This window comes from Pantherophis guttatus, chromosome 5, assembly GCF_059756535.1.
Source record: "Pantherophis guttatus breed Tessera chromosome 5, ASM5975653v1, whole genome shotgun sequence".
Lineage (NCBI taxonomy): Eukaryota > Metazoa > Chordata > Lepidosauria > Squamata > Colubridae > Pantherophis > Pantherophis guttatus.
The window spans coordinates 47,420,676-47,443,993 of NC_142067.1; the positions used below are offsets into that span (position 1 = coordinate 47,420,676).

General features: G+C 34.0%; 1 protein-coding gene and 1 non-coding gene across 5 annotated transcripts in view; both read left to right on the forward strand.

Moving 5' to 3' along the window:
* CXADR (CXADR cell adhesion molecule) overlaps positions 1–23,318 on the forward strand; it is a 61,099-nt gene that overhangs the window by 18,053 nt on the left and 19,728 nt on the right. The window contains exons 4-8 of one of the 4 annotated variants that reach the window (XM_034423953.3): positions 345–500; positions 4,805–4,927; positions 5,056–5,194; positions 6,329–6,515; positions 15,110–15,417. In XM_034423953.3, the coding sequence (XP_034279844.2) occupies positions 345–500; positions 4,805–4,927; positions 5,056–5,194; positions 6,329–6,515; positions 15,110–15,151 (647 nt within the window). In that variant the 3' untranslated portion in view covers positions 15,152–15,417. Of the gene's footprint in view, positions 1–344; positions 501–4,804; positions 4,928–5,055; positions 5,195–6,328; positions 11,036–13,316; positions 14,691–15,109; positions 15,418–23,318 lie in introns of those variants that run through there. The other 3 variants (XM_034423725.3, XM_034423871.3, XM_034424073.3) reach the window with 3 other exon arrangements.
* Positions 18,026–18,284, forward strand: LOC148113351 (Nuclear RNase P). The gene has a single exon (XR_015728333.1).

A 23,318-nucleotide genomic window follows, 5' to 3' on the forward strand; every position in this document is an offset into this window, starting at 1 on the left:
TAACGATTTGAAGTGAAACAGGTATTTCAGCAAGATTATAGGTTGTTATCTCCTAAAGTTTGAAACTTCCTTGACTCACAGATTAGCATAACAGTCCAGGAAGATACATGCTTGAGCTAAAGAGGCACTTACAGGATTATTGTGAACTCAGAAAAGGATATAGCAAATATCAGCAAATATGTGATATAGTTTTGGATTTGGTTTCATACTGTTGCTAGGGTAAATTGCTACTGTTTAACAGCCTGCTAAAATCTCTTGGGTATACAAAATACTTCTAGGTATACAAGCAAATGCCAATTCATTTTATCACAATTAAAACTTATATTAGATTCTTTATTTGTTAGAAAAACCCATGAAGACTAAATGCCACATTGAGGGATCACAGGAGATTGGAAGTGATCTTACTCTGAAATGTAAATCCCAAGAAGGCTCTCCCATCATAGTTTACTCCTGGGAAAAAATTACTGGTTCACAAGAACTTCCAGCAACAGCATTACCAAGTATGCTTTCATGATATTAATATATTTTTCATAAACAGGGCTATTGTTTTACTGTCTTCAAATGCTAAATTAATTTTAGATATAACTTTTAGATATAAGAATTTTTTTAAAAAAATTTATGTTATAAGGTATTTTATTTACCATGTAATTATCCAAAATATTTCTCAGGTGGTATATCATCAGATTTTTAAGTTCTTAAAACTAGTTGAAAAGGGAAAATAGACTAAAATTTAGCTGAAGGGAACAGAGCTACGGCATTTTTCTCTACGGTTTACTGTTGCCTATATTCTTTTAGAAGGATTAATGTAGAAAGGTTCAGGATGGAATATTTGTTTTGTTCCTAAATGGCAAGCGCTTAATTAAAAATTAAGATGTATGAATAAAACATTTGGTAGTAGAAGGGGAGCATGGGCAAACTGCACATACAATATTACTATCCTAAATATGCACTGTGTGCACAATTATTAGGCAAGCTGTATTTTGAAGGATTAATTTTATTATTGAACAACTACAGTGCTCTCGGTCAATCCAAAATGTTAATAAACCTCAAACCTGAATATTTAAGAAAGTAAAAGTGAGGTTATGGCTTTCTTAGGAGAATATCTATATGTGCACAATTATTGGGCAATTATTAGTGTGCAGAATTACGTAACTAAATGAAAAATGAAAATTTTCCCATCTCATTTATTTCTCTCTGTTAAAGAGAGAATAATAAACAACTCAAATTTTACAAATAAACATTTTTGACAATTCAAACAAAATAAAATCAGTGACCAATATAGCCACCCTTCTTTTCAGTAACAGACATAAGCCTTCCATTCATGGAGTCCGTCAGTCCTTGATCTGTTGACGATCAACTTTTTGTGCATCAGCAACCACAGCCTCCCAGACACAATTCAGAGAGGTGTACTGTTTTCCTTCACCATAAATCTCCCATTTAAGAAGGGCTCACAAGTTCTCAATAGGGTTTAGATCAGTTGAGGAAGGGGGGCATGTAATTATTCTTTCACCTTGAAGGCCTTTACTGGCTAGCCACGCAGTGGAGTACTTCAATGCATGTGATGGAGCATTGTCATGCATAACATTCATGGTCCTCTTAAAAGTTGCAGATTTTTTCCTGTACCACTGCTTGAAGAAAGTGTCTTCTAAAAACTGGCAGTAGGTTTAGGAGTTATTTTTAGTCCATCTTCAACCTGAAAAGGTCCAACTAGTTCATCTTTCATAATACCAACCGATACCAGTACCCCACCTCCACCTTGCTGGCATCTGAGTCGAAGTTGAGCTCTGTGCCCGTTACTGATCCAGCCATTGGCCCATCCATCTGGTCCATCAAGAGTCACACTCATCTCATCAGTCCATAAAAACTTTGGAAAATCTGTCTTCAGATATTTCTTGGCTCAGTCTTGCCGTTTCAATGTTTGTGTTTCATTCAGTGGTGGTCGGATTTCAGCCTTCCTTACCTTGGCCATGTCTTTGAGCACTGAACACCTTGTACTTTTGGGCACTCCAGGTAGGTTGCAGTTCTGAAATATGATAGCACTGGAGGTTAATGGGTTCCTGGTAGCTTCATGTTTGATTGTCAAATTTTTGGCAGTTGAGGTGCATCTTTTTTCCTCAACATGTTTCTTGTGACCCTTTTGACTATTTGGGACAAAACGTTTGACGGTTTTGTGATCATGCCCCAATATCTTAGCAATTTCAAGAGTGCTGCATCCCTCTGAAAGATTTTACAATTTTTGACTTTTCAGCCATTTAAATCTATTTTTAGCCCATTTTGCATGAAGAAAAGAAGCTTCCTAATAATTATGCACACCTTAATATAGGATATTGATCTCCGTAGGCCACACTCTCCCTCATTACACAAATACACATCACCTAATATGCTTATATCCACTAAGCATTCCAGTTTATACAGCTTGGAGGGGGAAAATATGCATAAAAATGATGATATGGTCAAAATAATCACTTGCCTAATAATTGTGCACACAGTGTTTATACCAATTAGGCTATTCCCTAATGAGAGTAAGTACAGAAAAGTTCTAAGAAATACTAAGGAATTCCTGAACTAGTTTTGAAGCCATCCAAAACCACCGGTTTTTCAGCTCTTACAGTCAGTGAATTTCCACAATCTTTATATATACAGTTGCAAGAAAAAGTATGTGAACCCTTTGGGATTACGTGGAGTTTTGCATGAATTGGTCATAAAATGTGCTCTGAACTTCATCTAAGTCACAACAATAGAAAAACACAGTCTGCTTAAAATAATACGACACAAACATTAGTTGTTGCCATGGTTTAATTGAACATAACATGTAAACATTCACAGTGCAGGGAGGAAAAAGTATGTGAACCTTTGGACTTAATAACTGGTTGACCCTCCTTTGGCAGCAATAACCTCAACCAAACATTTCCTATAGTTGCAGATCAGACCTGCACAATGATCTGGAGTAATTTTGGACCACTCCTCTTCACAAAACTGTTTCAATGTAGCAATATTCTTGGGATGTCTGGTGTGAATCGCTCTCTTAAGGTCATGCCACAGCATTTCAATCGGGTTGAGGTCAGGACTCTGACTGGGCCACTCCAGAAGGCGTATTCTGTGCTGTTGAAGCCATTTTTTTGTTGAATTACTTGTATGCTTTGGGTCATTGTCCTGTTGCATCACCCATCCTCTGCGGAGCTTCAGTTGGTGGGCAGATGGTCATACGTTTTCCTGCAAAATGTCTTGATAAACTCTGGAATTGATTTTCCCATCAGTGACAACAATCCATCCAGGCCTGAGGCAGCAAAGCAGCCCCAAACCATGATGCTCCCTCCGCCATGTTTTACAGTGTGGATGAGGTTTTGATGTTGATGTGCTGTGTCTTTTTTTCTCCACACATAGTGTTGTGTGTTCTTCCCAAACAACTCAATTTTGGTTTCATCTGTCCACAGTATATTTTGCCAGTAGTGCTGTGGAACATCCAGGTGCTCTTTTGCAAACTTCAAATGTGCTGCAATAATTTTTTGGGACAACAATGGCTTCCTCTGTGGTGTCCTCCCATGTACTCCATTCTTGTTTAATGTTTTCCTTATTGTAGATGTGTCAACAAAAATGTGCCAGAGATTTCTGTAGGTCTTTAGCTGACACTCTAGGATTCTTCTTTACCTCATGAAGCATTCTGCGCTGTGCTCTTGCAGTCATTTTTACAGGACGACCATGCCTAGGGAGAGTAGCAACAGTGCTAAACTTCCTCCATTTGTAGACAGTCTGTCTTACCGTGGACACATGAACATCAAGGCTTTTGGAGATACTTTTGTAACCCTTTCCAGCTTCATGCAAGTCAACAATTCTTGATCGTAGGTCTTCTGAGAGCTCTTTTCTGCAAGGCATGGTTCACATCAGACAGTGCTTCTTGAAACCAGTAAACCCAAAACAGGTGTGTTTTTTTAAAGGGCAGGACAGCTGTCAGCAACACATCCAATATCATCACACTGATTGGAGTCAAGGTTGGCTCACTCCTGGCTCCAATTAGCTCTTGGAGAAGTCATTAGGCTAGGGGCTCACATACTTTTTCTTCCCTGCACTCTGAATGTTTACATGTTATGTTCAATTAAACCATGGCAACATCTAATATTTGTGTCGTATTATTTTAAGCAGACTGTGTTTTTCTATTGTTGTGACTTAGATGAAGTTCAGAGTACATTTTATGACCAATTCATGCAAAACTCCACGTAATCCCAAGGGGTTCACATACTTTTTCTTGCAACTGTATATTTAATCTTAAATGGAGATAATTCTCTAAGACTCTTGAGGTAATTATTTCATGAAGTCTTCTCGGTAAGTGATAGTACTTATCCAATCTAGACTTACCTCAGAATGCTAAGCAGGTTTCAGCAGGGAGGAGTAGCCTTGCAAAAGACATGGTTGCTCTAACAATCTCAAAGTAGTGCATTGAACCAACTTCTCATGTATTATGAATTGTCTTATTTGAAGAATTCACACATTACTAATAATTTTGTAAGATGGTAACAGTTTCTTCATCAGAAAAATCTATCTTTCCCTTAAAACGTATATGATTTGCAACTAGTCTGATCACAGAAAAAGTGTTCATCTGTAGAAGTGCTTATATGCACAGGCATTAGGAGAAGAGCTTCTATTTACTCTCGTTTCCAAAATAATTCTAATACTCAGTTGTAGATTTAGATCAATAAAATATGCTATATTTAAGTAATAAAGTGACATTACATGAAATAACATATTTATTGTTTTTTATTCTATAAATTGATGCAAAAATTCTAACAAATACCTTAAATATTTACAGATGAAAATACAGGTGACTTATTTGTGAAAAATGCCTCTCAGACTTATTCTGGTACTTACACATGTTTGGCTTACAATAAAGTCGGCAGAGATGAATGTTCTGTCATACTGTCTATTGTACCCCGTAAGTATTAGTCAACAGGCAAGTGAAGTAATAAAAATAGACATTAGGTAAATAGTTGTATTAAACTGCAAAATTAATTTCTGCTATCTGACATAAGTTTTTGTTTTCTTTTTTTTTTTGTATTTTAGCTATAGATAGAGCTGGTACTATTGCTGGAGCAGTTATAGGAACTCTTCTGGCACTCAGCTTAATGGCTTTTATCATTTTCTGTTGCTATAAGAAACGAAGAGACACAAAATATGAAAAAGAAGTACATCATGATATCAGGTGATGCATTTTGATTAACTGAATATTTGAAAATTTTATTTCTAAAAATGTTAAAACTTCTAGAAGTATTGATTTACCTGATTTTAGCTGCAAAAATAGCAGCCAAATAACAGTGAAAGTGTCTGGATAACCTTTTGCTTGAAAAATGGTTTCATATGATTTGGTTATTGTTGTGATTACACAAAATTCACAAGTTTATAACGCAAAGTGGGAAAATATTGGAATGGGCCTAGCGAGATTTTGTTTTATAAATGACAAAATAAATATTAAAATGTATGAAAAATTAAACCTGATTAAGATTTAGATGCAATAGTCAATTGATGATTTTATTTGCTTTGGTGAAACGGTATCAGTCAGAAAACCTAATAAGCATACTTGGCTTCATAAGCCAATAGAATACTGAATAGATACTGATATTTGCCCTAGCATTGAAAAGCAGTTCTTCAAAGTCGTTTTGTTAGCTAAAATAACAAAAGTCGTAAATTGTTATTCGTAATATAGCAAGAAAAGGAAATGATCAATGTACAATTTTTGTATATAAATTTTAGCATTTTAAATACTAAAATATAACATAATATGATATATATTAGCGCATCAATTCTTTTCATTCTTCAAGAAATTATATTTTTCTTTTTTCTTCATTTCCTTTATTCCCTGCCCTTGAATTTTTTTTTTCTTTTGATAGTGAAACAGCAATTTGGGAGACACTAATTGTCTTAAAGGATGCCGCCCAGAGTCGTTATCTCAGGCTGATGAGCAGCATATAAATTAAACATTAATTCATTAATAGTAAATAAAATGCATCTTAAATCGCCATGCATTTATTTATTTACCATACATTTATTTAGGTTCAAGGAATGTAGCTTAGAATGAATGAGAATAAAAATAGTTTATGTTATATAGATTTATTTGACAAAAATATTCTAAAAAATTAATAAATCAGTGCCTGTGGGATTATGGAAATTAAAGTTCATTTATCCTAAAGTTGACAAGTTTTAGAAACACTGTGATAGAGAAAATGAATATTCTGCTATTATGGTAGTGTTAGTACTCTTCATTAAATAAAAAGTATTGATGGGTTTTTAGTGTTTCTAAAGATTATTAAGTAAATTCTTAAATATGCTTCATTTTCAGAGAGGATGTTCCTCCTCCAAAGAGTCGTGCCTCAACAGCCCGTAGCTATATAGGGAGTAATCGATCATCTTTGGGCTCAATGTCTCCATCTAATATGGATGGTTTTACCAAAACTCAGTACAATAAAGTGCCGAGTGAAGACTTTGAACGTACTCCCTCTCAGAACCAGTACTTTGATCCACCAAAGGTAGCTGCACCTAATCTAAGTAGAATGGGAGCTATTCCTGTGATGATACCAGCACAAAGCAAAGATGGTTCCATAGTATAACATGACATTAATTTGAAGTTTTACCAGTTCATTACCACGTTGATGATTAGTTTGTTCCAGTTCTACACATTTAAAAATACTCTTGAACATCAAGATATATCTGCTTAGCTCAACATATTTTTATTAAGTTTGACTGCTTGCATTGAAAAGTTGACAGTGAAAAAATGCTGTCCACATTTGTAGGAATTTCTAAATAAATATTCAAATATGAATTATTGATCTATTAGTTATAGTAGATTGTATGACATGAAGCATTTTGTATTTACATTATTACAGATACCTGTTTATATGAGGACTGTTACAATGACAGTTTTTCTGTTCACAAATCTGAAAATAGAGACTCGCATTCTTGTAATATTGATTCTGGAGTACTTTTCTCAAAAACTTTGAATATTTAAAATGCATTATTAGTTATAGTAATGCACATGTTTACCATATTTACCAATTTCTGTCCTTTAATACACTTTCTCTTTCTGTCTCTTTCTCACTCTTGCTCTCTCCAGTCTTACAGGCTATTGCTTGTTCTATGTGGATAAATTGCTCCTTTCTAGATATGTAATATTGAATGGATTTAGTCAGCATACTAACTACAAACATGATCTGATAGTGAAATTAATCCTGAATTCAATCATTAATGATATGTTACAAGCTATACTTGCAATTTTGAAATTCCCTGCTTTTTATAAAGATTTGTGCAAATAAATTTTACATATGGGACCAGAATACTTAAGTTTAATTTATAAAATATACTGGCAGAATTACATTTTTGTAATAAAGTTTTCTGTAACACAAGAGCTGGTGAGGGCTTCCCCGCTATATTAATATCCTCAGTGTTATAACTTAGTACTTTTTTATTAATTCATCCTATTTATATTCCTCTACTGCTTTTATTACCAATAAAAATGATTGGAATACCAAAAAGTGAATATTGGCTTAAGCTGGTAGTTTATATGTATATGTGACAAATTATACCTTCTTATTAGGAAATTGCTCCCAATGAGTTATAAAATTTGCTTCTGTCTTTCTTTTTCCCATTTATCATGTCCAATTCTTGGAGACTGCAGTTTTCTTGACAAGGTTTTTCAGAAAGCTGTTGCCTCCTTCCTAGGGCTGAGATAATGTGACTAGCCCAAGATAACCAGTTGGTTTTCTGACTAAAGTGGGACTAGAACTCACTGTCTTTCAGTTTCTAGCCTGATGCTTTAACCACTTCACCAAATTGGCTCTTATGCTTTTTGTACATGAAAAATTTACTGCAAGAGAAGTTTAAATATTTATACTTGATAACTTAATTTTTTTTTTGAAATTGTGGTTCTCGTATACATGAATAATTAAAAAATTAAGATATCAAGAATTAATATTTAAACTTACCTTGTAGTAACCCAAATTAGTATATTGATATTTCTTGTCTTACAATCATAGTTGGGACCAGAATTTCAGTTGCTAAGTGATGCAGTCGTAAAGCGATATATCATGTGATCACATCACTTAGTAATCTCAGCACTCCTGAATTATGGATTGTTAAGCAGAGAGAGTCTCATGTATCACAGAGAAGAGGGGGCCTGGTGCAGGCTGCATGCAAGTTGGGGAGAGTTGCAGTGTGGTACAAAGGTGCTGGAATCCTCAGCTTCTCCACCCCGATCCAGTAGCATGACACAATGGTGCTGCACCCTCAGAAGCCTCACCTATCCCACCAGGCCAAGCAGAGCTTAATGACTGCAGGGCCGTACATCTTTTCCCATCTGCCTATTTCCTCCTGATCTGTGCCCTTTTGGCCATCTTGCAAAGCAGCACTAGTCAGCCATTCCTTCTCCAAATAGTACATCCATTCTTGCAAGACCAGAAGATTTTTGAAGAGTCACTAGAATGGGATATGTGGCTTGGAGAAGGAATGACATGCATGGTTTGGAGAATGAGGTGTCTGAAGCATCGCAAGAATGGGACTTTTGCATTCTCCCAATAGTGCATCCATTCTTATGAAACTTGGGGAAGATAAGAAAGTTCTGGGGCTGAAGTAGAGGCCTGGGGGGTGGTATTAGCTGATTGAGCCTGCAAAAAGTAATGGGCCTCTACTTTAGCCCCAGCCCCGCCATTGTGCAGGATGGTTAAAAAGTAATAGATTGGGGGAAAATAGATGGGGGGAGGGATTGCCGACCCCCTGAATCCATGATTGCAGGAGTGTTGCAGTGAGCTTAAACTCATGGTCTTAAACTCATTTTTTCAGTACCATAATAATTGAATGGTCATAAACCAAGAACCACCTGAAATATCTTAATTGTAGTACAGTGTTTCTGTGTTACCTAATTTTAATTTAAAGAATTTTTATTTATAAATGTAATGCAACATAGTAGTACAAATAACTTTGATATTTATTAAGTGGACCTGATCTGATAGTATGATATATTGAATTAAATAATAAATAGTTTTTGAAGTGCACACACTATTATTACTAAGTTTAGATACTGGAGAGAAGTATTAGTCTTCGCATATTGAGGTCTTTTAGGTTTCTTGATACTGTTAGATATAAATTTTTATGTCTGCCTTAAACATGTGTTCAATAAACTTTATATTTGATTGTATGTCAGATTTCTCCTATAAAATTTCTGACCACCATGAAAAACAGTTTTTGAAAAATACTGCAATTTCCTTTATTGTTTAATATTTACTGCCAAATGCTGGTTAAGTAAGTGCATAATTTTGTATTTCAGAATTTCTGCCTTTACTATTTTTATAATTCCTTCATGGGGTTTGATCTTACTCATACAACTCCCACTGCACAAGACTACTGAATTATCGTTATTATGCCATTTAAAAATAGAATAGAAAGATAATAATAAAAATCAATGTTCAATAAGAAGACAGCTTCCTCTTAAATTTATGTTGGATTAAACCTAACTATTGTGTTTAAAGCTGGCTTGCTGAAATCCGTCAATCAAACTTGTGAGGTTTTTTTTATTATTATGTTTGCACATTGACGTTTTTAAAAAGATGTGACTATTGTAATAACAAAGGAGTGTGCATATGTTCACGTGCTTTCAGAAAAAAAATCAAAGGATTTGGAAATGCATTATGAACATATGGTGTGGTATACAGTACTCTGAAGTACTACACTCAAGAATTTGGCTACATTGTTTAAATAATAGTTAGGTTTGAACAGTTCTGTCATTCTGTTGTGCCAGTAGATTGTTTCAATGTGTATACTTAATAGAATTCAGACAAAATGCAAAATGCTATTTGAATTTTGAAAAATTCTGGAACATTTAATTTTATCATTGCTCTTTCTCATGAAAATAATAAATGAATAGTAAAAAGATACAGTGGTTTATCAGCAAAATGTGATTTCTACATATTTAAATGTAGGATAGTCTGGTTGTATTTGTATATATATTAGGAATTGATTTGGGTTGGACTATTCTATACTTCTAGAATGTATTGAAAGTAATTTACATTTGATACAATCTGATTTATATTTTGTAAAAGATCGCTTTTCATGAGGCTGTGTTTCAATTGTGATGTATCAGAGCTCAAGAAAAAGTTATCTATTTTACATATAGTAATAAAAAGGCAAACAACCTGGGATGATTCATATTAAGGCAATTCGACCTTTATCTCCCACAAGCTATTGGTAGGAAAAGAGATCAGTTGATTATTACACACTTTATTCTTATGAGCCCTTTCAGTAGCTATGTTTGTAGTAATAGTATGATTGATAATAGAGATTGTGCAACTATTGCCAATTTAATTATGTTAAAATTTATTTTGCCTTTTTAAAATAGCTTTCGAATAAGTAGATTAATTGGTTTATATTAATAGATTGTTGGCTTATGTTAAAGTATGAACTTAAGATTCCTTTTGAATGTGAAAATTAATGTAGGTTTTATATTAATATTGCATGTATCAAATCTGTCAAATAACATACACAGGAGTTAAATTATGTTATGTTACAAGTCCATTAGCTTTATATTTAGTTAATGTTAATCCAGTAACCCCTTTTTATGACCCTGTAAATCGTTTACAGTACATCTTTTAAATATATGTACTGTACAGAATATTTTGTTTTGTGGTTTTTAATCAGAGATGTCAATGTCATTAACAGAGTATGTATTTTTTTATATGTAAAACTGGCAACTTTTAAAGCCAAATGCACCCTTTCCTGGAATTGTGTGACTTTGGAATACTGTAGGACAAAAGGGTTGCTTATTTAAAGAGGGAATCAAAACACATCCCTGGAACACAGTAAATGGAACAAATTGTGAAGAACATTTATGAGGCACCATCACAAGTTTTGGGTTTTGTGATGAACCCACTTATATATGATTTTTTTTTCCCTACATTTTTGTTAAAAATTATAAGCACTGAAAATTGTGGAAGGAACTGGTTTTATTACTGGTATGTTTTATTACTGGTATAATGTTTGCAATAAAGATATTAGTAAAGCATATATTGTGATTTTCTTAAATATTGATAGTTTGTTTTGTAAATGCTTTTAAAAAGATAATTTGTTCATATTAAATATGTTCTTTACATAATTAAGCCAAAACAAAAAAAACAATTTTGGGGGGGCAAAATTACGAAAGAAATTGGGTTTGATTGTTATGATTTATATTCATGGAGCTGGAAATATACAATTTTCATCTTCTTTTAAGATTGTGTGAATTTAATAGAAATGTTAATAGTCCATGTTACATGCTCTTTCATTGCAAAAATTTTCTAACACAAATTTTTTTAAAACAAATATGAAGAGAAGAGTAAGTTGTATGGACATAATTTATTATAACAATCACTACCAGTCTTTTCCTATTGCCCTCTATATTAAGGACTCGATGAAGCATTATTTTTGAAATGTATTCTCTTTCCTCTGCTCATCTAAAGTATGGTTTATGTTGTGTTATGTTAAAAGAAATATATATCAAAGTCTTACTAGGCCCAATAACACATTTTAAGTATTTTTATTGAGATAATTAAGTTGACTATATTCAGCATATTGTTTCAATTGCAGGAATATATAAAATAACATATGTTCAGTTTTCTTTTTAGCTTTACCAGATGTGGAGTATGTAAGCATTCATTAATAGAACTTATAAAAAAATTGTGTTCAATTTCATGATTGTTATATCTTCATCATAGATATTTGTGCCCCAAATGTTACTTTCTCCTTTAATGAAGACCATTATATACACTACACTTCCTTGTATAGCTCTTTGTAGTTTCTTACATTTAGAGGCTTTGAGAATAAAACTAGCTAAAAAAATTTTTCACAATTATTTCAGAAATATTTGGAAAATGAAGAGACAGGATATACAAATATTTATTTTGGCAACATCTGAAAACAGGAGTCCCCCACACTATATAAAGACTTGTGCAAAGTTCAACATGAATTTAGAGAACTGTAATAGATTTAGAATCTCTATCATACCTCTGAACCCAATTTTAAGATAGTCTTATGCTTGAATATGTTTAAATGTGAGTTAGAATATGCACAGATAAAATGGCTTCTCTGGGGTAAAAGCTATAAATTGTTTTTTAACTTAGCAATTTTATATTACTAAGGTCTCATTAACACATTACCTACTTTTATCTTAAATTATTGGATTGGATTCAAAAAGATATGAGTGAGCAATTAGCTTATTTAGCAGTGTTATATAAACTATTACATCAGCACTTATGGAAAACTTTGCCCGTAATGTATATGGAGTTATATCACTGTGAATATAGCAACTGTTATCTGTATGGACTGCATTTTGTACTTCAAGTAAGCGCAAATGCATTTTTTTTCTTGAAAAATGATACTTTCCCCTTTAATATTTCAGCCATTGTAACTTTAACAACCTAGTGCAGGGGTGTCAAACTAGCAGCCCGTGGGCTGGATGCGTCATGCCCAGGCCATGCCCATCCCGACTCCACAAAGGCAAAAAATGTTGATACATCATGTGATGTCACATGACGTGATCGTGTTTGACACCTGTGACTTGGAAGATTTAATATTTAGGGGAGAAAAGGTTATTTCTGAAAGGTCAGAGAAAATAGAGTAAATCATCCTATTAGTGGGCTTCTATAAATACTTACAATTTTTATTTTTATTTTAAAAACACATCTTATACAACAATGCTATAAGAGGACTCCTCCCCAAGATGGCTGCTGAAGGGTAAGGGACTTTTTTTCTCTTAGGATCTGCTGTGTTTGCTGCCAGAGCTGGTTCTTTGGCAGTCTTGCCCCCTGGATTTGAATGGGGACACTTAAGAATGACTCAAGACAACTTTTGGATGGCTGCGTACACAGCCAGGAGGGGAATCTTGAATGTTGCAGCTCCTTGTGGGAGTAGCCAGAAAGTCAGTGGTCTTTATATTTCTTCCTACTGGCAGAATGTTGTCGTAAGCACGCCTGGGACTTTTAACTTCATTTTTTGAATCTGCTTTTGTTTTTTTAAATGCTGAATGTTGATTCATTTCAAGCCCCTGCTGGATTCTGTTTTTCCTGCTCTCCCTCTTTATTTGGCTGTTCTTAATCAACTTCTGCTTTTCTTTATGGAAACATACCGTGTGCCTTTGAATGGTAAAAGTGTTTATATTTGAATTATATATTATTGACTATTCCATGCAGGTAATCTGCATTTTATTAACCTGCAAAAAGCCTTTGGATAAAAATAGTCATAAAATATCCTCTGTTCTTTTGTTCATTCCCTGCTTTACTTATCTACTTCATTGAACAACAACATACCAGATTACAGAGAAAAGGAGGAGGCTGAGGAAGAGTGAGAGAATGCCTAGCAACATGCAGTCATTAGCTGATTTTTTTTCTGAAATATTTGATGAACTCCTAAAGACTGTAGAAAATGTTCTGAAGAAACCGACTCTATAAATACTTTAAACCCCAAAAGGAATAAATATGGACTCAGAAACAACACAGACTAAAAAATATTCAGAAAACAAGGACTTAGAAATTACAGAATTGATTTTATATACCGTTTGGAAGCTCAACCCTGTTCTTTTATATAATTTTAAGCAGAGAATTCTCTGGGTGGATAATTGGCAAATGGGTCTTTTTTAAGGGCTGTGAAGGAGAGTTGGAAATGGATTTATTAATTTTAATTGAGGAATGATCTTAACTGGGTTTTTTGGGGGGGAAATAAATTGGCTTTGGACATTGGCCCTTCTGTGTTCAATCAATCAGCAATTAATAAGAAATGTTATTAAACAAACGTGGATTTTGATCCAGGACCAATTAATTTTTTGGGATGATTTGGGACTCAAGCCATGGTAAATTTTCTACAAATTGATTACAATAACAGTTTGTTAACAGGGTTTTTGGAATTTCAAATTTGTCTTTTATTACTATTAATAATTCTTATTACATTTATACTTTTATATAATATGTTATTATTTTTCCTGTTAACTTTTGTTATTAATATAATATATATATGATAGGTTAACAATTTGAAAACAATTTTAATAGTTTAAAATTATTTTTGCCTATTTTGCAAGGGTTGGGAAATTAACACTGTTATATTCTGAAATAATGAAAACATTTGTAGCTCGGGTTTTAGATTTTGGCAGTGGTTTGCTCTCCAAGCTTGTTTCAATTTAGTTTCCGAACATTTCATTACCAGACTAGGTAACATCATCAGCAGGACTGTCTTGTCCTATTCTCCTTAGCTTATAAATATCTTGTGTGCCAGTATGGTCAGTTGGTTAGTTGTTTGTTTGTTTGTTTGTTTGGAGCTATAGTTAAATTCTGAGCAGCTGATTGGCTATTTTGTTGATTGATTGTTTGAAAGGTCTGTCTTATATATTCATATGCTGGATCTAGGTCAATATGTTTGTTAATTGCTCCTTTTGTAGAATACCAGGCCTCAACAAATTCACATGCATGGCGGATGCTAGCATGTTGTATTCTATCAATCAACATTCAACTAGGAAAGATACGTGTATATGTCTTAGTCTTTTTTTCTTTTATTTTAAGACAATTTTTAATGTCTTGTGATTTTTATTTTGTTTTTTTCTTTTAAATATTTTGTCGTTTTGTATTTTAACTTTTTGAATAAACTAAATATTATAAAAACAATGCTATAGGAAAATAAATTGCCAGTTTAATTAATTTCTTGGTTTTGGGAACTCTTTTTGGCCAGTTTTCTTACTGTTTACCATCAGACCTTCATTGTTATTTCAGACATGGAAATTATGCACTCTTCTATAAAATATAAATTGGATTACTGAATTTGACTTAAATTCAAATTAAGTGTTCATTATAAGAGAGCTGAGATAAAGAAGAGCATTTGTATTTAATCACAAATTAGTTTAAATATTCTATATAGAAGCAGTGAAACTCTATATTAGGATAATTAATCTTTTAAAGAAATTGAACTAGTTTCATTAGATGGGGAGTTTGTTCATTTAACAATCTGATTTAAAATATCTAGCAATAACAATTTATAGCTTGAAAGTTTAGAATAATTGTTTATTTATACTTTAATTTTAAAATTCATTTATTCATTATTAATGTTTTCTCTGTTGTAGTACGAAAACGCATGCAGGATGGGTGACATAACAGTGGTATAAAGTTGAAGAAACATCATATTTCATGAATTTTACATTATGAAGGAAATGAAGTAGAGTAAATCTACTATAGGTAATATTTGCCTGTCAAATATTTTAAAATATACTGTTTGAAATTTTTATAAGAGACCCAGACACGAAAAATGTGAAAATATCAAAAGAGAAATGAAATTAATTGAAGATCATGCAATTACCTACTTGAATGGAGCAATTTAGGCCATCAAACCTTCTGCTTAGTGCACTAATCCATATTAAAGCACCCTGACAGATGGCTGCCTGCTTTCTTGGGACACAACCAATGAGTGGAAATGTATGATTGGTTTCATTGTTGAACTGTTCTTACAGTCAGCTGATTTAACATGTAAAGGAGATAATAAGTAATATAGTATCAAGTACTTAATTAATTAAGTAAAAGATGTATTTTCTAATGTACTTTAGAGCCAATCAGTATGATTTAACATACTGCCTTCAGATTATATATTTATGCTTTTTTAAATTGTATGGATCTGATTTCTTAAAAAGGTACCGGTATGTTTTATTTTTTATTATTTGAATACAATTAAAAAATAAACTAATATACAATAAAAAATCATAAAACCATAAAGTAACAAAAAGATAAGACATAATTCATGACTATCTTTTTTATGCAAACCATTCAATAAATGGTTCTATTTCATTATAATCATCCATAGCTAATGATAAGTAATTTCTTGATAATATCTCTTTTGCAAATAGATGAGAACCTGGGGATCATATGTTTATGTTCCAAATTTTAACATAAACCTTAACTGAATTACTTTTTTTTTAAATCCCCCACTTAATATTAACATGTACCATGTGGCCTATTTGTTTTGCATACTTCATCATTCTTTACTTTTAAGGAGGCCTTGGTTGAATCACCTATTAGCTTTTTGTCACTTTATTTTAACAATTATACATGCTTCTTAATGGGATTCCTTACAAGAGGAATCGGCAGAATCTCTTAAATTATATTATTTATAATGAAATAGTGCCATTTGCAAAATCCTGGGGAAAAAAACCCTTATGTAATAAACTTTATATGGAGATACTTGCTTTGGTTTTTTCATGCATAAATTTCTACAATAGGGAAGTAAATTATAATAGTTTAATATACAGTAGTTAAATCTGTTATTTGGAAATGATTCTTGAGAGTACAATTTAACTTCTGAACCAAGAATTGTGAAAAGCTGCAGAATTATGTTTTTAGGAATGTAATATGAAATGTGTGTACACCACAAAAATAGAAATATAGAGGCAATCAAGGGAATTGATAATTCCTAAAAAGATGGAAATCTTTATCATAGTTAATAAAGCTAAAAGTCTTGCAATTGTTCAAGATACTAGCTGTCATATTTATTCTATGTGAAATCTGATTTTTTAATATATCCGTGTCATTCTTTACATCATACAGAACATTGTTTTGTTTTTATATGTTGTATTTGTACATGTAAAGTCTCAGGACAGAATGCTTATCAACAAGGGTAGCATCTCCTTACCAGTCTTAGCCCATCATTTTTCTCATACATAGAAACCTGCTGGGAGAATCTGGGCCTATATACTTTACCCCCACCCTAAGTCTTGCAGTTATATGCACTTCTCCTTGATCATTCTTCTTGAATTTAACTAATTTTTATTACCATCTAGCCAAACCTTCAGTGGAAAATCCATTCCAAAGCACTCTCCAGCACGGCCCTATTTGTGTAAAGTAATGAGTCCACATATGCTCACTCCAAGAAACCATTATAACACAACAATTTTAAACACCATATAATCATATGGTGTTTATACAGACATTGCAGTATGATAAATGGCAATAGCACTCACTTATATACAGCTTCACAGTGCTTTACAGCCCCCTTTAAGCGGTTTACAGAGTCAGCATATTGCCCCAACAATCTGGTCATTTTACTGACCTTGGAAGGATGGAAGGCTGAGTCAGCTTCGAGCCAGTGAGACTTGAACTGTGAAACTGCTGGCAGCCATCAATCAGCAGAAGTAGCCTGCAGTACTGCATTCTAACCACTGCACCACCATGGCTCATTAAGTTGCAGTTTACTTGATTTAATAGATTTCCAAGCATCAGCCCAATCAGACCCACACAAATTACTGCAATAAAAATTGCCCTGAGGAAGGGCAAATCCAGCAAGTAAACAGCAACAGTAATAATTGCAATTATAATGGCAAGTAGCCAACAAGGTTTAAAACAGACATCAAAACATTCATAAAAATAGCAAACACGAAGAAGTACAAATACATAGGATGTAGCAGGAAGATGTTTAGTTTTCCTACTATAAATACTGCATTTCTATTCAACATTAAATCTACACTATTTTTTCAGTCAAGTCACACTACCAAATAATTTTTTCTTAATAACAATTCTATTTTCTCTCTCTTCTAATACTCTACTGCTAAAAAATACTACTAATTAAATACTATTAACTAAGTACTTGATTAAAGCTTTATATTTCCCAACAATTTATTCTTCACCAATACAATATTTATGTTCAACTTAGGTTGAAAGTACCCTTCTCTGTCCCTTTCTGTCTTCCTTGCTTTTACTCCTTAACAATCCCATATTTATTTTCCTTCACCAAAACTTTCCATTTTTTTCCTCCAGAATAGTCTCACTATCAAGTGTCTGTGTCCAAGTCCCTTCTCTTTCCATTTTGATTCTAAATCATTTCAGTTTCTACCTGCTGTTTTTTGACCATTTACTAGCTAATTCAATATTTTAGGCACATATGAAAGAAAACATTTCTGCTACAGAACTGCAAATTTCAGACCTCCACATATTTTGCCATGGCCAGAGCCAAGGAAGCAAAGACATAATGTTACCTCCAATAAGAAGCACAGGGATGGATAACTGACTTAATTGTTGGAAGAAAAATCTTCACAGAGGCTTCTTGCTGGGTACCTAGCAGGATGTCACCTGAAGGTGGCTGAGTTCTCAGGAATGCAGTTCTCTGTTAAAACCCGAGATTAAAGCAGGAGTACGTGGGTACCTCTGGGGTTTAAGCAAGAGTTGAGAATGACTCATGACCAGCCACTTTTGAGTACAATTAGAAGAGGTGAAACATCAGTGGTTCATAACACAATTCAGACTAGTCCACCTCCAGTATCATAAAATAAGGAATGAAAATCTGTCTTGTTAGTGCATCAGGTTTGCACCATGGTTTGAACAGTGGGTTCAAACATGAAGAGATTGCAATAATTGAATTAATAGAAACTATAATGTTCCATTTCACAATATTAAACTATAGTGTGACCTAGTCAGATATGTGAACCAAGCCAGTATAACATGATTTAGTCTCTCTATAGACACAGTATATTCATGGTCCAAATGAATGTGCATATATTGCGTATAAACGTTCTTATCAGCTGATACCAAATTTCTTATGCAAATTATTTTTAAAATTAGAGAGATTTAATTGTTTTAAAAAGCCAGTGTAATTGATTTACATCCAAGTAAAACGGCTGTAAAGTGAGATATCCAGAGAACTGTATGAATTGCTTTATTTATAATTGTTTCTAGACAAAGTGAAAAAATTGAAAACACTCAGAATTACTCATTTGAACATTTAAACAAAATGCTTTCCTTTAGTTTGATGAATTTTTAAAGACATCTCATGTAATCTGCATGGGTTAGGGAAACACAATTGAGAAGAATGTATTGTAATATATAGCATTTTGATTCTACTGTATGGTACAATCTATTGAGGACTCATTCTCTTTCACAATGGCATCCTATACATGACTGTTGAAAAAACAAATGAGTTCAATTATGATGTTGGTGAGGGAGAATTACAGAAGAAAACAACACTTACTATCAGTTGAAATATATGCCATTCATTTTCACAATATTACTATTCAAGGAAGTATGATAATAATATGTCCAATCCAATAATTTGTTCTAAAATAATAAACCTTATTTTGTTAATGCTCTCCTGCCCCTAATTTATGCATAGACACTTAATTTAGGATTTGCAGGATGAACAGTAAAAAACAAGAGAGATGAGAGAAACCTTTTAGAGGAAATTTATTAAGAATTGCCCTGTAACACAGTTACAAGGCCAGAGGGATCTACTGCTCAACAGCCAGGTGAGTTCAATGGTGAGATAGTCACTGGAATGCAACTCATGAGAAAGTGTGGTTTGTGGGACAATTCTTAAGATCCTTTTACCTCACTTATCCAATCTGGGCAATGCTCACTTTTGTTGGGATAATTAAGAAAAAAATGCATTTTTATACACTGGAAAAGGAAGGGATTATAAGAGTAAGCAGGCACACAATGGAAAATAACACCAGCAGTTTGTGTACTGTGCTCAGGACTGCCAATGTCAGCATATTTTTTGTGTATTCTCCTTTGTCTATGATCTGCTTACTCTCTTGTAATCCTTTTCCAATAAATGTAAGTACAAACATTAATTCCATTCTTGCTAATTATCCCAGTATCCAGATGAACATTCCAAAGGGTGGGGGAATCGGGAAAACAGTCTCAGTCACGTCAGTTCCCACTTAGTGAGTTCTTTGCTTAACAATCGAGGTCCATACAAATCGTCCTCAATAAATGAGGATTACCTGAGTACCTATAATAACATCTATGTCTACATCTTATTAGTCTATTCTTTGTTGCTGGAGCTTATACCAAAGAGCTTAGCCACCTTCAAGTTGCTTTCTGGTGCTGTCTGCTGTTCTAAATTGCTTTGGCAATTTCTCAATCTGTGCTGGGGTGAGAAAAGGAAGGTGTTTTTCCAGATGCTGCTCCTTGTTGCTGCTGAGTGATGAAACTGCTGGACTCTCTTTCAGCTTGTTTGCTGCTGGCTTTGTGAAGTCCTTCCTGGTTTTTTTGTTTTTTTGTTTTTTTTTTACTATCAGTTGTCTATTCAGATGACTTATTCCACTCTCAGCTGCAAATCCCTTTCTGTTCTTTCTGTTCTTCCTTACACACCTACATTCCTTGGCTCTCAGTGTTTTACTTTTATGCTTTCATACAGGGAAGAAAAAGAAGAGCTTTTGCTGGGCACTGCAAGGCTTTCTTCCCCCACACTGTGTTTAATATTTACATTAAACTGTAGGGGGTGAGCTCATCTTATGGCATGGATTGAGATACCAAAGAGTATGCGGATGACACCCAGCCAGGCTTATATCTCCACCCCTAATTATTCAAGTAATGCTATGAAGTTTCTAAATGTCTGGAGACTATGGGAGTGTGAACTGTGAACATGTTTCAGCTGAATCATAGTAAGATTGATTTCAGTTAGATCAGAGGTGGGCAATTAATTTTTCCAAGAGGCCACATGAGAAACTGGGATGGTTGTGTATATCCGAACCAATAGGGCCCCTGCTGTCACAGGCTGTACAGGCAAAGGGCTAGATGTAACCTGCAAACTGAATGACCAGATCTGAGATTGATCCTGATCCTGCATTTGTCACCTGGACTTGATGACATGGATATGTGGAATAACTGTTCCAGCTAATACCTATTCAGCTATTCAGTTAATTTGTTATTGGTGTTTGTTTTAATTTCATCCTTAGATTATAGGGGTTTTTTTAGTATAGTTTTTAGCTATTTTTATCCAAGAGTCATGAGTTTGAGATAGGCTGCCATATAAATTTAAATAATAAAAGTTTCCTTCCATAACCATTGGACACATTAGAAAGTTGAATAAAGAATTAACCATGTCCAAAATATTGGCAAGTATTGCAACTGCAGAAGTGCAGGTTGTGAGGTTGACACAAGAATACTGGGTTGTGGTGGTGCAGTGGTTAGAATGCAGTATTGCAGGCTAACACTGCATCCCCATTGCCAGGAGTTTGATCTTGACAGCTCAAGGTTGACTAGATGTTCCATCCTTCTGAAGTCTGTCAAATGAGAACCCAGATTGAGGGGGAAATATGCTGACTCCGTCGCTTAGAGAGGGCTGTAAAGCACTATGAAGTGGTACAGAAGTCTAAGTGCTATTGCTACTTTTATCTTTTGCATTTTATAGAACACAGAATATTTTATTTGGCATACATTAATTAGGAATAGTGAGGGCATGCATTATATACTTTTGAGAAATGTTTAATTTTTTTGTTCATTATAATAATTCAATATGAGAGATTAATTTCAAGGTGTTTTCAGCTTGAGAAATTTACAGCAAAGCACATTAATGAGTAATGAAAACATAAATTGCTGCTTTACAGAACTATAATTATACTCTCTACCAAGTATAAACATGTTTTATCAAATGTGAACTTCATTTTAAATAAATTACAAAGTTAGATTTAGTCATTGTTTTGTTGCTCCAGCCCAGAATATGAAGAAATATCAGTAAGCAGAAAGTAAATTATACATTATAATGTATACATTATACATTCCTTCTCCATTTCTAAAGATTTAGCATGAACTTCTGTACGCATTAGAACATTTACATATTTGTAACAACTTTTAATGTATAAATATGCTTCACCAAAAAATCTTTTCAATAAATGAAAAGAATGAAATTTTATTTTGTAGAAAAAATAATTGACTAAAGTATTCATTAATTCCCTTAGTCAGATAAGGTTCTACTTACAACCCTTTTAAGGTTAAAAAAACCTTGAGTCTTTTTACTTATGGCATCTAGCAGATGGCTGTTTGAAAACTGAATTAAGTTGGCACTCTGGAGCGAAAGTTTTTAATTGTGAAGGTTCGTCTTCAATGTAGCATCATCCACCTGTGCTATAGTTCTGTAAATGTTAGCAACCTTTTTGTAAGCAGCTTGTAAATACTTTTTCAGGCCAACAATTTATCTCATCGATATTTAGATGAATTTAAAAAAATGAGGATCTGCTTACCTCATTAAAAAAGTTAAGTATGATTCAATAATGAGGATCAAGTGATTTTTTTTTCTTTTTATGACCTATAATCCCTTTTATTGAGGTGGAGATAACTGAGTGAAGTTGAATGTTTACTGGCTGGATGCCCTTCCTGACATCTATGTGGAATTTGCAGCAGATTTTTTATCTTTGCGCCCCAATAAAATCATCTGTCGCTGCCTAGGATTGAATTCTCTTTCAAATTTTGTTTTATTTAAAGCAAAATAATGTAGCAAGATCTAAATAAGCCTCTTTTTAACTTAACTTAAAAAAGAATAAAAGTCTTTGAAGGTGATTAAGAAGAGAAAGGCACAACTTATTGTCCATTTGAAAAGTGAATTTCAAAACAGCGGCTTCAACCCTGAACAGATTGCAGCCCCCCAGCCCCCCCCCATGCAAATAGCATTGGAGACAAACTCCACAAGCCGTTTGCCAGTTTACAGCTGTTTTTGGAGGGTTCCAAGGGGAAGTTCTTTGACTCACCCTGATTGGGAGGGTCATAAAAACTGAAGGAATGCCAGTCCCTTTGGTTGAAGGCTGGAGAGCTACACCCCAGGGGAAAAATCCTTTAGAGATCTCTCTCCAGGTGTGTATTTTAATTGATCAGCTTCCCGAAAATGAATTCTCAATCTGGATGGGAGGCCCTGCCACTCTAATGAGGACCAAGTGAATAGCAATAGCAATTAAATTTATACATTGCTTCATGGTGCTTTACAGCACTCTCTACGTGGTTTACAGAATCAGCATATTGCTCCCCAACAATCATTTTACTTACCTTGGAAGGATGGAAAACTGAGTCAACCTTGACCCAGTGAGGATCAAACTCCTGGCAATGAGCTGAATTAGCCTGCAATACTACATTTATTATTTATTTATTTATTATTTATTTTATTAGATTTCTATACCGCCCTTCTCCCACAGGACTCAGGGCAGTGAACAGCCAGGAATAAAAACATCAGATACAAAATTTAAAATTTTAAAAAGAATTAAACAAAATTTTGGCCCAATAAATTTAAAACACCTCAACTAAAATCCATTTACAATTAAAAATATCTAAAGGGGGGAGGGTTAAGCCAGCCCGGCTTGATGAAATAAGAAAGTTTTAAGGGCACAGCAAAAAGCACGGAGATCTGGGATCCTACGTATCTCTGGGGGCAGGTCGTTCCAGAGACAGGTGCTGCCACAGAGAAGGCCCTCCCCCTGGGGGTTGCCAGCCGACATTGTCTGGCCGACAATGAGGAGTCCCTCTCTGTGGGAGCGTACTGGCCGGTGGGAGGCTATCGGTGGCAGAAGGCGGTCCCGTAAATAC